The sequence below is a fragment of the Callithrix jacchus genome, chromosome 6, assembly GCF_049354715.1.
Source record: "Callithrix jacchus isolate 240 chromosome 6, calJac240_pri, whole genome shotgun sequence".
Taxonomy (NCBI): domain Eukaryota; kingdom Metazoa; phylum Chordata; class Mammalia; order Primates; family Cebidae; genus Callithrix; species Callithrix jacchus.
In genome coordinates, this window is record NC_133507.1 from 23456653 (window position 1) to 23469766 (window position 13114).

At 48.4% G+C, this 13114-nt stretch overlaps 1 protein-coding gene, 1 long non-coding RNA gene and 1 other non-coding gene across 5 annotated transcripts in view; 2 read left to right on the top strand and 1 right to left on the bottom strand.

Moving 5' to 3' along the window:
* The window catches only part of LOC103793661 (uncharacterized), a 50487-nt gene that overhangs the window by 18763 nt on the left and 18610 nt on the right, over positions 1–13114 (top strand). The gene's annotated exons all lie outside the window — the stretch shown is intronic.
* SLC28A1 (solute carrier family 28 member 1) overlaps positions 7581–13114 on the bottom strand; it is a 54907-nt gene continuing 49373 nt past the window's right edge. The window contains exons 15-18 of one of the 3 annotated variants that reach the window (XM_035303906.3): positions 9330–9411; positions 8261–8359; positions 8059–8170; positions 7581–7794 (exon numbers count right to left, since the gene is read on the bottom strand). In XM_035303906.3, coding sequence (XP_035159797.1) covers positions 7722–7794; positions 8059–8170; positions 8261–8359; positions 9330–9411 — 366 coding nt within the window. In that variant the 3' untranslated portion in view covers positions 7581–7721. Of the gene's footprint in view, positions 7795–7918; positions 8360–9329; positions 9412–13114 lie in introns of those variants that run through there. The other 2 variants (XM_035303905.3, XM_078326866.1) reach the window with 2 other exon arrangements.
* LOC118154947 (U6 spliceosomal RNA) lies at positions 12834–12936 on the top strand. The gene has a single exon (XR_004745196.1). It is a non-coding gene; the product is annotated as a U6 spliceosomal RNA (small nuclear RNA).

A 13114-nucleotide genomic window follows, 5' to 3' on the forward strand; every position in this document is an offset into this window, starting at 1 on the left:
GATCTCCCAGAAGTGGCATGCACCACGACGCCTGGTTAATTTTTTGTATTGTTTGTAGAGGCTGGGTTACACCATGTTGCCCAGTCTGGTCTCAAACTCCCAGGCTCAAGCAATTCTCTTGCCTCAGCCTCCCAAAGTGCTGAAATTACAGGCATAAGCCACCACTCCTGACAACCTTTCTTTTTTCTTGGAAAAAGAAAAACAGACAAGTTTCGCTGGGAGAAAAATTTGTTCTTTGTCAGCTGGGGCTGAGTGAAGGAAGCAGGAAGCAGCCTGCATGGTAGCATCTCCAGCCTGGTCAACCTCACTCACCGTCTGTCACTGACACGCACGTGGAGTCAGTGGATGCAAGGAATTTACTGATGCGTAGGAGGGTGTGTAGCATTTCATGTGTCTGTCCAGTGGGCGGTCTTGATGTGGGTTATTGCCTTCTTACTTGTAGATGAGAAATGAGTCCCACCTTGGAAAGCTAGGAAAGGTGTCTGTATGGAGAGCAGATAGCCACATGGCCTGTGTGAGGATGAGAAAGCTGCTCTAAGCAGTCCTTGTACGATCTTCTCTTCCTTGTTCTTTTTTGCTCTCGACATAACTTGCAGAGCTTGGCAGGTGGGAGGGGAGCAGGATGGGGACCTGAGAGGTCTGTCTTTCTTCTAGCTCCTGTTTTAGTCCCTTGCTGTTCTCCAAGGGGAGGGAACATGGATCTTATTGGGTAGACTGGGCCACATTTACCAGTGGATCAGGTCACTGCGTGTTGAAAGGTTATACGCAACACATGTACCTCGCTGACTCCTGCCTAGCCTTCTGTCTCTAGTGTTTCCCCATCGTGAAGCTAAACTGGAAAACTCTGCAGTCTGGCCATCTGGCTCTCTTTCTACTTCCCCTCGCGTATGTATCAGGAGTCTCTTTTTTCTCTGAAGTCTTGGTAGCCGGTGGGAGGTATATTTCAGATTTAGACTTGTTCAGAAGGAGTGGGCCCAGTTAGAACTCTAGGTGAATGTACCAGCCCCATGTTACCAGAGAACCAGGAGAGTCAGGCAGGGTGATGGGCGCCTCGTTACTCATCGCTTGTTCCCATTTGTTACCAGGAGTGTCAGGCAGGGTGATGGGCGCCTCATTACTCATTACTTGTTCCCATTTGTTCATCGGGACCCATAGGGAAGAGGCAAATCTGCTTCTTCTTCCTGCCTATCTGATTCTTCCTATCTACTAGCAGGCTCATCTAAGAGATCCCAAATAGTAACATGAACGAGACAGGCATTGGGAGCCCAGATTCTTTTTTTTTTTTTTTTTTTTTTTGAGACAGGGTTTTGCTCTGTCACCTGGGCTGCAGTGCAGTGGGTTATGGCTCACGGCAGCCTCTACCTTCCAGGCTCAGGCAATTCTCCCATCTCAGCCTCCCAAGCAGCTGGGACTACAAGTGCCTACCACCATGCCCAGACAATTTTTCTAGAAGGGGTTTCGCCATGTTCTCCAGGCTGGTCTCAAATTCCTGGGCTCAAGATCTGCCCATGTTGGCCCCCTAAAGTGCTGGGATTACAGACATGAGCCACCGCCTCAGGCGCCCTTTCACTTGAAGTTGCTTCATCTCTCGGGTGTCACCTTTGTCTTCATGCTCCAAGCTTGCTCACCTTCCCATCTGCATTCCAACTGGCAGGGAGCAAAAATGTGAAATGTACCAGGAACGCGTGGGATGCGCCCATTTATCTAAGGCGGGGATCAGCAACCACAGCCTGCAGGCTGGCTACCATGATTATAAACAGGCTTTAGCGGAACACAGCCACTCTCCTTTGTCTGTGGCTGCTTTCAACTTTAAGGGCTGAGTTGAGTAGTTGCAACAATATGGCCCACAAAACCTGAAATATTTACTATCTGGCCCTTAAGAAAAAGTCAACAGAATCTGCTTCCAAGGCCATGATGGGAGGCTGTCTATTGGATTTCCACTCACACCGCATTGGCCAGACCATGACCACCCCCAGCTCAAGAAGGATGAGAGATGTAGTTGTTTTTTTTTTTGAGACAGACTCTCACTCTGTCACCATGTTGGAGTGCAGTGGCATGATCTCGGCTCACTGCAACCTCCATCTCCTGGGTTTAAGCGATTCTCCTGCCTCAGCCTCCTGAGTAGCTGAGACTACAGGCCCGTGCCACCACATCCAGCTAATTTTTGTATTTTTGGTAGAGATGGGTTTTGCTATGTTCGCCAAGATAATCTTGATCTCTTGACCTCATGATCCGCCTGCCTCAGCCTACCAAAGTGCTGGGATTACAGGCATGAGCCACCATACCTGGCCTTTTTTTTTTTTTCTTTTGAGACAGAGTCACTCTCGTCACCCAGGCTAGAATGCAGTGGTGCTATCAGCTCACTGCAGTCTCAATCCCCTGGGCTTAAGTGATCCCCCCACCTCAGCCTCCTAAGTAGCTGGGACTACATGCACACACCACCATGCCCAGCTCATTTTTTATTTTTTATAGAAACAGGGTCTCACTATGCTGGTCTTAAACCCCTCCTACCTCAGCCTCCCCAAATGTTGGGATTACAGGCATGAGCCACAGTGCCTGGCTGAGGCAGAAGAATTGCTTGAACCTAGGAGGCGGAGATTGTGGTGAGCCGAGATCGCACCATTGCACTCCAGCCTGGGTAACAAGAGCGAAACTCTGTCTCAAAAAAAAAAAAAGATGGGGGGAGACTGGCAACTGGAAGACAGCCAACTGTCTTTCTACATGGGTCCCCCGGCCTGATGGTGGTGCCTGATATGTTCACATTTTGAGTTTATGAATGAGATCCTTGCTATTCACTCATAGCCACATTGATTTCTGTCGTTACCTCTGCCTTTCCTTCCCCATTAGGATATTTTGCCCGGCAGAGACAGGTTTCAATTCAAGCGCTGCCTTTCCTTGCAGAGTCTCTTTCCTAAATGCCTTCATACGCAAGTGTGGGATAAGCGCCTGGCCCTGCTGCCTCCCGTCCCTGCCAGGGACAAAGTCTCTGTTGGCAAATTGCTCCCACGCTACCGTTCCATATCTTTGTCAGAACTTCATCCAAAGCAACAATTTCTCTCTCTCAAGAAGTGGAAAGCAACCTCCAGGCACGGTGGGAACTTGTTGGACCCCTTGATGGTGGGCAAGTAGGATGCCCCCATAGATGAGGTCCTTCCCGCCCCATTGCTGCTGTGTCCTAGAGATAATGCCTTTATGATCCAGGCCAGGACTTTCTCTCATTCTCTCCTAAATGACAGCTGCTCCTCATTACAAGTGTTACATGTAAGCCCCCGGATTTGAGGATTCTGAAGCAGGCATGTGGCTTCTTAACATACTTCCTAAGGCTAGGCATGGTGGCTCAAACCTGTAATCCAAGCATTTTGGGAAGCAGAGATGGGTAGATCACTTGAGGCCAGGAGTTAAAGACCGGCCTGGGCAACATAGACTCCCTGCCATCTCTATAAAAAGTAGCCAGGCATGGTGGCATGCGCCTGTAGTCTCAGCTACTTGGGAGGCTGAGGTGGGAGGATCCCTTGAGCACAGGAAATCAAGGCTGCAGTGAGCCAGGATTGCACTACTGCACAGCGGCCTGGGCAACAGAGATCCCATCGCAAACAAAACAAAACAACACAGCAAAGCACCCTTCCTAATAAGTCTGCCTGTTTCGAATATCCTCCTAAGGCCATAGCCAATCTTTAGTCTCATGGCAGCATCTTGGTTACACCCATGAGATCATAGTTACCGTGCTGTGTTCTGGCTTCATCTTAGACTTGCTCATGACCCACCCACTGTCTGCATACAAATGCAGGAAAACTTAGAATCAGATCTGGAGCACATTTTGAAACCTTGCTATGCGTTATGCGAGAAACAACTGAAGGAACTAAGGGTGCCTGCCTCAGAGAAGAGAAGCCTAGATGGGCCCCATCTTCAAACGGTTGAAGGACTGTCACATGGAAAGGGGATTAAAACATTTCTATAAGGTTTAAGATTTGACTTTTTAAAACTAATGAGCAAGTATTACTTTGGTAAGTAGGAAAAAGGACAACAAAGAGATACATACGAGATGAGACCCACTCACAGTGGCCCAGAATGGCAAAACTGGGGTTGATCAAAGCAAAACACTTTTTGATGCAAAATCAAAAAAGAACCTTCTCAGAAGTGGAGCTCTCCAGTATGAAGTGAGTAGCACTGAGAGGTGTGAGGTGCTTCTCCTGATGAGATTTAAGCAAATGATGAATGACCACTTGCTATCAAGCAGAACAGAGGGTTAACAAAGTGACTGTCCTCGGTGATGTCCTTCTCATTACAAAAAGGAACTTTCTCGATCGGCTTAGGTTAGAGGGGGATTTCTGGAATGAATTTGGCTCTCACAGAATCCAAGGAAAAGCTGAACAACTGGGCTGCAGGAAGGGAGGGAATGAGATCAGCTCCAAGCCATAGCCCCACCGTGGTGACTCAGTTCCCAGCTCTGTTTCTGGGTTTTATAATTCATATTCTTTCCCGAGAATCTGAAAGGTCATTGGCAAGAATACAGATTTGGCCTGCCCTGAGTCAGGCGTTCCATCCTGGTTCAATAGCAAATCACTCATGGGAATGGAGTCTCATGATTCAAACATAAAGACACAGTGACAGAGGCCATCCATGCAGTGGGTGTACACACTCTCCGAAAAGCTTGGTGGGGAGGTAGACACCCTTGAAATAATGTTTAAGGTCCTGTCCAACCTCAGGGCTCACTGATCCCAAGTCAAAAGTAATTTCAAGCAGATGATATTCTTCATGTGGTTGCAAAGAGGTCAGGATTAATTAACATTCAGCTGAAGTCATGAGTTTGAATTAAAGTGAGGGGGTAGCAGAGGTGAGAGCATGGCCATGGGAAGAAAGGGGCAGAAGGGGGTTCAATGTAGCCCACTGGTCAACTCACAGACCTTGGCAGTGTGCCTACCGGGGCATGCATTGTCTAGGGCAGAGCTACCCATGGGCTGGATTACAAGTTACACAGCATCTGTGTCCACATAGTTTTTTTCCCCCATGCCATTTACAAAATAAACTTAAAATTTTCAATAGTTTAGACTTAAAAACCAATGCCCCAATACCACAAAGCTCTCATATACCCCACACCCATTGTCCCCTCTTGTTAACAGCTTACACTACTATGTGCTATGTACTGAATGTCCATGTCTCCTCAAAATTCAGATGCTGAATCCTAGCCCCCAAGGTGAAGATATTAGGAGGTAGGGCCCTTGGGAAGAGATAAGGTCATGAGGGTGGAGCCCACCTGAATGGGATTAGTGTCCTTGGGCCAGAAGCCCCAGGGAGCTCATTGGCCTCTACTGCGATGTGAGGACCCAGGGAGAAGGGCCACCTAGGAGAAACAGGCTCTCAGCAGGCACCACATCTTCTAGCACCTTGATTTTGGACTTCCCAGCCTCAAGAGCTGTGAGAAATACATTCCTTTTGTTTATCAGCTATCCTATTTATGGTATTTGGTTCTCATCCAAAACTGACTAAGACACAAGGGTACACTGTGAGCCCTATATTCAAGGGGCCTGCAGTCTTCTAGGGAAGGCCACTGGCCACAAGATGAGTGTGCAGGGAGTCCAGAGAAGGAGGCCAAGGGCAGTCCTTGGGCTGTTCCATGACCCAGCTGGTGGAGCTGAGCCAACAGACGGGCAGGGAAGGGGCAGAGGGCCGATCCCAGGAGAGGACTATACAGTCCACAGCATCAGGGCACTCTGCCCACAGTCCAAGGGCAGCTGGAGCAGGTGGCAGGGACTGAAGGAGGGCTGCAGAGAGAAGGTGAGAGCCTAGCTGGAGCTACGGGAGGCTGGCCAAGCCTCCACTCTGCAGAGCTAAGGGAAGGACACAGGCCCTGAGGATGGGGACCCAGGTCACCCTGTGGGGGATCACAGGGAGCAAGGCTGCTGCCCACTGGAACCAAAATCTGTGGCAGAACAGAAGCAAGACCTGGCTCTCTGGGGCTGAGCTGAAAAACTGCTGCCCAGGGCTACATCCTCCCGCTGCCCTAGGCCAAGGCCAGCCCAAACTGGGAAGGAAGCTGAACCTGGCAGGTAGGGGTGAGGGTGCAGGGGCCCAGCAGCCACAGGGCAGGGGGCATTGCAGGTCCTAGAAGCCAAAGCTGCAGAGGGAAATGAGAATTGAGATGGGAGCAGGACAGGCAGCAGGGAGATGGAGAGGGCATGCTGGTGATAGGAACTCCAGAAACACAGGCAGGGGAGGGACGTCAGTAGTGGCACAGAGGGCTTGGGGTGGGGAGGAAAGGCCAGGAAGGAGGTGAGGGCGGGCCACACAACAGGGTTCTCTGAACACCAGCAGCCCAACAGAGAGACTCCAGATCACAGTTTGTGTTATGAGGACTTCAGCTCTGACCTAAAAATATCGAGGATGCATGAGGTCGGGCTCCCCTCAGATGGGCCCAGGACACCCCTATACCACCCAGAACTAGGTGGCGTGGCTCCAATCCTGCCTCTGCCTCTTCCCCGCTGTGTCCCTTTAGGCACATGACTTAACCTGTCTGCGCCTCTGATTCCTCAGCTAGTGATATTTAACACGTACTTCAAGGAGTTGGAAGGATTGAGTTAAAATATAGAAGGCTCTGAGAACAGTGCCTGGCACATAGTGCCACATAAGCATATGCTAATATTACAGCTATGTAGAGTAAAGCAGTTTGAGCATTAGCCAATATTTCCCAAGTTGTATTCCGTGAAATCGTCAACTGAGATACTTCCATCAAAAAGCTTCTTATGGGCCAGGTACGGTGAATGACGTTTGTAATCCCAACACTTTGGGAAGCCAAGGTGGGCAGACCACTTCAGTCAGCCCTGGGCAACATAGCAAGATCTCGTCTCTACCAAAAAGCAAAACAAAACAAAACATAAAAATTGGCTGGACATGGTGGCACGTGCCTGCAGTCCTTGCTACTTAGGAGGCTGAGATGGGAGGATCGCTTGAGCCTGAGAGGTTGAGGCTGCAGTGAGCCATGATCACCCCACCATACTCCAGCCTGAGTGACAGAGTGAGATTGTGTCTTTAAAAAAAGGTTCTTTGCTCCTAAGTTCAGCGGAATAAAAATAAATAAATAATAATTTAAAAAAAGGTTCTTACGGTTAAATAATTTGGAAAAAGCCTCATATCCACGCCAAGCACTGACAAGTCCACAGTTAAAAAACATAAAATAAACAAAAAGTTCAAATAGCTTACTCTAAGTTTATTTGACCCAGTGTTTCCAAATCTAGTGGATCACAGAACCCTCTGAATGCCTCTCGGGAGTGTACCATGGGACCTCAGTTTGGGAAGCTGGGAAGGGAGTCTCTGAAAGCAGAGAAAGGGGCGACACCACCTGGCAGGGGAAGCCACAGAGAGATCCTGGTGCCCAGGTGGGGAGGGGAGGAGGCTTTGGTGTGCGCCCACAACAGAAAGGAAGGGGTATGTGAGGGACCCCAGGAGAGCGGGGGAGAGAGGACCAGGGTGCCGCTCAGATGTGGAGGGGAAGGGGGAGAAGGCAGAGGTAACCCTGAGAATTCGCACTGGGGGAGGTAGAAAAGGGGGGAGGAGGAAGGAGGTGCAGTAGGACATGTCCTTCCTGATGTCCCCACTCACTCTCTGCATCCTCACTCCATGACCCCTTCCCAGTTGTGGGATTGAGCAAGGGCTGAGTCTCAAGGCTTCCCTGAGGAGGGCCCTGGGAAAGGGAAGGTCAGAAGCACAAACAGGTTCTGTCCTCACTAGGCACAGATCGTGTGGTTGTAAAACCGGCAGCAGTTCTGCAGGGCCTCTGGGCTGAACTCTGGGTTGATGCTAAAAAAAAAAAGCAAAGACTGCAGTGTGAGCTCCAGGCTGGCTCTGCTGGCCACGGCCAGGCTGTGCAACGATGGGAACATTGCTTCAAGTCTCCGGTCCACTCTTCCTCCACTGGTCCTCAAGCCTTCACTTCCCCATCAGCTGTAGCCATAACATTTTTACCTTCACCCTGGTACCAAAGGCACCCCCCCCCCACCAGCACTCAGGCATTCTGTGCCATCGCTGGGGGTCCCCTGCAGGCCCCATAGCTCACACCCTTACCTCTGGAAGGCATCGCGGCAGCACTGATATACCTCAAAACTACTGCTGCTGAGGGTCATGTTCAGGAGGGACATGCAGTTGACTTCAGCCCCCCTGGGCACGTAGAGGATGCCTGTGGTGGGAAAGCGGTGGGTGGGCAGGGCCTCTGGGCTAACCAGAAAATCAGGGTTCCACATTCTGAGCCTGCCAGGCCTGCACTCACCTGCCATGCAGGCATTCACCAGGGACACACAGGCCCCCGTGAAGAGCGCCCGGAGCACAATCTGGGAGAAGTCGCTCTTCCGTTGGGGGACCATGGAGGCTGCAAGGGGACAGAAGTCCTCAGGGCCAGGGAAGCTGTGCCCCTCTCTGTCCACATCTCTAGCTCCAGCTACATCTGCTAACCTCCCTTCCTCTTCTATTAATACACGGCCAGAGAGACAGATGCTATCCTCCGGGCCACTGGCTGAGCCCAGAAGCCCTCTTCAGCCTGGCCTGGAGGCAATGCCCACAACTCCCCACACACCATCCATGGCAGATGCAGGAAAAGAATTTGAGTTTGGAGCCAGGCAGACCTGGGATGAAATGCAGGCTCAGCCACTCGCTAGCCAAGGGACCTGAACCACACTTCACTTCTCCAAGACTCAGTTTCCTTCTTTGTAAAGTGGGGTGATTTCACCACCAGGCAGGGTTGCAGCTGGGAGTAGAAATGTTATTTGTAAAGAACTGAGAACTGTGCAGACTCTTTGACCCTAGGCCCCACCAGGCCTGGCTGCCCCACCAGGCCAGGCCTTGGGGACAGGCCAGCACCATACCTCCCACCCTTAAGCCAGGCTAGGCCTTCAAGGCCCGGGTGCTGACCTCCTGGGCCACCACTCGCAGCAGAGAATCGGAATTCTAGGGCTAAAAGGAAACTCTCACTCTGTCGCCCAGGCTGGAATATAGTGGTGTGATCTTGGCTCACTGCAACCTCTGTCTCGTGGGTTCAAGCATCTTCGTGTCTCAGCCTCCCCAGTAGCTGGATCACAGGTGTGCACAACCACACCCAGCTAATTTTTGTATTTTTAGTAGAGATGGAGTTTTGCCATGTTGGCCAGGCTGGTCTTGAGTGACCCACCCGCCTCAGCCTCCCAGAGTGCGGGGATTACAGGCACAAGCCACCACGCCCGGCCTCTATGGCCATCTTGCTTGGGCCCTGCTTTAGAAAAATGAGACAACTGAGGCCTACATATCGCCAGCAAGTTCAAGTCTCTGGCTCTCCTAGACACTGGTGAGGCCCCCATTAGACTCACTCAAGCCTCCCAGCATGATCCCAATGGAGCTGAAATTGGCAAATCCACAGAGGGCAAATGTCGTCAGGACTTCAGCTCTAACCTGAAAATACAAAAGATGCATGAGGAGGGGCTCCCCTCAGATGGGCCTGGGGTGGCCCTATAACACCCAGGACCCCGGCCTTAATTTTACCCACTTCTTACCTGTAATTGATCTTCAAGCCCTCTGCGCTGCCCCTTCCCCAGCCTTGCAATCCCACCTCTATGTCAGCTCAAACTGCACCACATCAAAAACACAGCCCTGATCTCTCATCTGTCCTTCAACCTTTTAATCTTCATTACCAGCCTTTCTAGATGGGATTCAGCTTTTCTTAGTCCTCTCGCTTTGGCCCTACTAAGCTGTGTCCTGGGGCGACTGGGTGGACAGCCCCTTCCCTGACACAGCACTCCTGTGACTGCTCTCAGGCTGAGAGAGGGAGTGTGGCCTACAGGAAAGAGTAAGGGATTTGGAGCACAGCCAGCCAGCCTGGCTTTCAGGACTGGCTCACCGAGATCAGCTCGAGCAAGTCAATCGCTTCTCTCAGTGTCAGTTTCCCTGCCTAGAATGGGGGAATAATAGTACCTGCCTGGGAGAGCTGTCAGAAGGGTTATGTAAGGTACAGGAAACACCAGGCAGAGAGCAGGTGTTTAAACATGGTAGTTATTCCCTTTTGTTCTTAACAACTGTCCTAATTCCCTGAAAGAAGTTTTAAGGGCCAAAATGAAATAATTTAAAAACAAAACTGATTTATGGGTGCAAAAAAAGTTCGAATGAATAAATTAGAGCTAATATTTGATAGCACAACAAGGTGACTACAGTTAACAATGACTTAATTGTACATTTAAAAATAATGGTATAATTGGATTGTTTATAAAATAAAAGATAAATGCTTGAGGGGATGAATACCCCATTCTCCATGATGTCATTATTCACACATGGCATGCTGGTATCAAAACATCTCATGTACCTCATAAATATATACACCTACTATGTATCCACAGAAATTAAAAACTTAAAATTTAAAAAAAATGGTGGCTGGGCGCGGTGGCTCACGCCTATAATCCCAGCACTTCAAGAGGCAAAGGCGGGTGGATCACGAGGTCAAGAGATCGAGACCATCCTGGTCAACAAGGTGAAACCCCATCTCTACTAAAAATACAAAAATTAGCTGGGCATGGTGGTGCGTGCCTATAGTCCCAGCTACTCGGGAGGCTGAGGCGGGAGAAATGCTTGAACCCAGGAGGCAGAGGTTGTGGTGAGCCAAGATTGCACCACTGCATTCCAGCCTGGGTAACAAGAGTGAAACTCCATCTCAAAAAAAAAAAAGGTATAGAGCCTCCCCTCACACTATATAAAAATTAATTCTAGATAAATATTAACATTTTAAGCATGAAATGACAGAAAATATAGGATAATAAATATAGTTACAAGGTAGTATTATTACTCTTATTTTGGAGAGGAGCAAACCGAGGCTCAGAGAAGTTAAGTAACTAAGGAAGTTCACACAGCAAGAAGGTAGTTGTACCAGAATTTGAATTCAGTTCTGACTGCAAAGCTTATGGTCTGAATTATCTCATCACATTATTTCAGGAATTTAGCACTTTCCAGAAAACATTGTTTTTCTTTCTTTCTTTCTTTGGGAAAACTTCCGCCTCCTGGGTTCAAACGATTCTCATGCTTCAGCCTCCCAAGTAGCTGGGATTACAGGTGTGTGTTACCACACTGGCTAAGTTTTGTATTTCTTGTTTCACCAAACATGGTTTCTCCATGTTGGCCAGGCTAGTCTCAAACTCCTGGCATCAAGTGACCCAACCTCCTTGGCCTCCCAAAGTGCTGGAATTATAGGCATGAGCCACTGTGCCTAGCTGCATTTTCCAGATAACTTTCTAAGTTTAGAAATAATAGAAGAAATCACAAAAGAAAAGATTTGTCATAAAATCTGTGTTAAAAACAAAAAACAAATCCTGAATGCCAGGTCAAGTGAGAGCTGACAGACACTGGGTGACCCTGTGCCTCGCTGAGGAAAAATAACTAAACATGGGCAGCGGAGACTCTGAGAAGCCAAGAGGCAAAATGTCATCGTATGCACTCCCTGTCCAAGCTTGTCGAGAGTGGCACAAGGAGAAGCACCCAGATGCTTCAGGCAACTCCTCAGAGCTTTCTAAGAGAGAGAGGCAGAAAACCACATCAGCTAAAGATAAAGGAAAATTTGAAGATGTAGTAAAGGCGGACAAGCCTGGCTAGGAAAGGGAAATGAAAACTTACAACCTTCCTATAGGGAAGACAAAAAAGAAATTCCAGCATCCCAACACATCCAAGAGGCCTCCTTTGGCCTCTTCCTGTTCTATTCCAAGCATTACCCAAAACTGAAAGAACATCCCAACCTATCCGTTGGTGATGTAGCAAAGAAAGAAGGAGACATGAGGTTTATAACCACTGAGGAGGACAAGCAGCCTTAGGAAAAGACACCCGCAAAGCTCAACGAAAAATACAAAAAGATACAAAATTGCTGCATACCGAGCTAAAGGAAAGCCTGGTGCAGCAAGAAAAGGGAGCTCTCAAGGTCAAACAAGCAAGAAAATGAAAGAATGGGAGAAACTGAGGAAGAGGAAGAGGATGAGGAGAAAGGAAAGATGAAAACAAAGATGATGAATAAACTGGTTCTAGCCTTTTTTTCCCTCATATATAATATATTTAACCATCACCATCCCACCCCCACCAATACTCAATGCATTCCTTTCAAAGAGATAAATTAAAACATAAGGCCATGTGAGATTTTTTTTTAAACCGTGCAGCATCTTTTTTTTTTTCATATAGTTAACATACTACCCAATGTGTCTTTAGATAACCCCGTGTCCTGGTAATATTTTCAATAGCCACCAACCTTGCCTGGTGCATTATGGGGGTTGTAAATTGCCATGGAAATTTAAAGCATGCTCTTGTTGGCTGGCGCACAGCACAAATTAGTTGTGTATGTGCATGGTGGTGCCTTCATATTTAGTTGTCTCTAATGCAGCTTATACAAATAATTGCTGATATAATGAACTGAATACCACTTGGGCCAGGCGTGGTGGCTCACGCCTATAATCCCAGCACTTTGGGAGGCCAAGGCAGAAGGATTGCTTGAGGTCAGGAGTTTGAGACAAACTTGGGCAACATGGCAAGACCCCATCTCTACAAAAAATACAAAAGTTAGCCAGGCGTGGTGGTGCACATCTGTAATCCCAGTTACACAGGAGCTGAGGTAGGAGGATCGCTTGAACCCGGGAGGTGGAGGCTACAGTGAGCTGTGATTGTACCACTGTACTCCAGCCTGGGTGACAGAGTGAGACCCTGTCTCCAAAAATACATACATACATACATACATACATACATACATACATACCACTCTGTAATTTTTTTAAAAGTTACAGCTGTTTTGTCAACATTCTGAATGCTTCTAAGTAAATAGAATTTTTAAATTAAAACAACAACAACAAAGTCCTGTGCTTCTTGTACACATACACTAAAACTTCAATGATGCAAAGACGATGAGCATGGCCACTGCCCAAGGGTGACATGCAAATTCATGAAATGTTCTACACTAAAAACCAAAAACTACATTTCCCTGTACAACACAAAGGGCAAAAAAGGAAAAGTTATGTAGAAAGTATAACAGAAAAAAGTTAATGTCTTTATAACATGAGTTGATACAAATATTATTGGAAAAAATATGTATCTCTGCTTGCCCCCCTATAGCTTTGTTCCACAGAGCAGCCCCACCCTC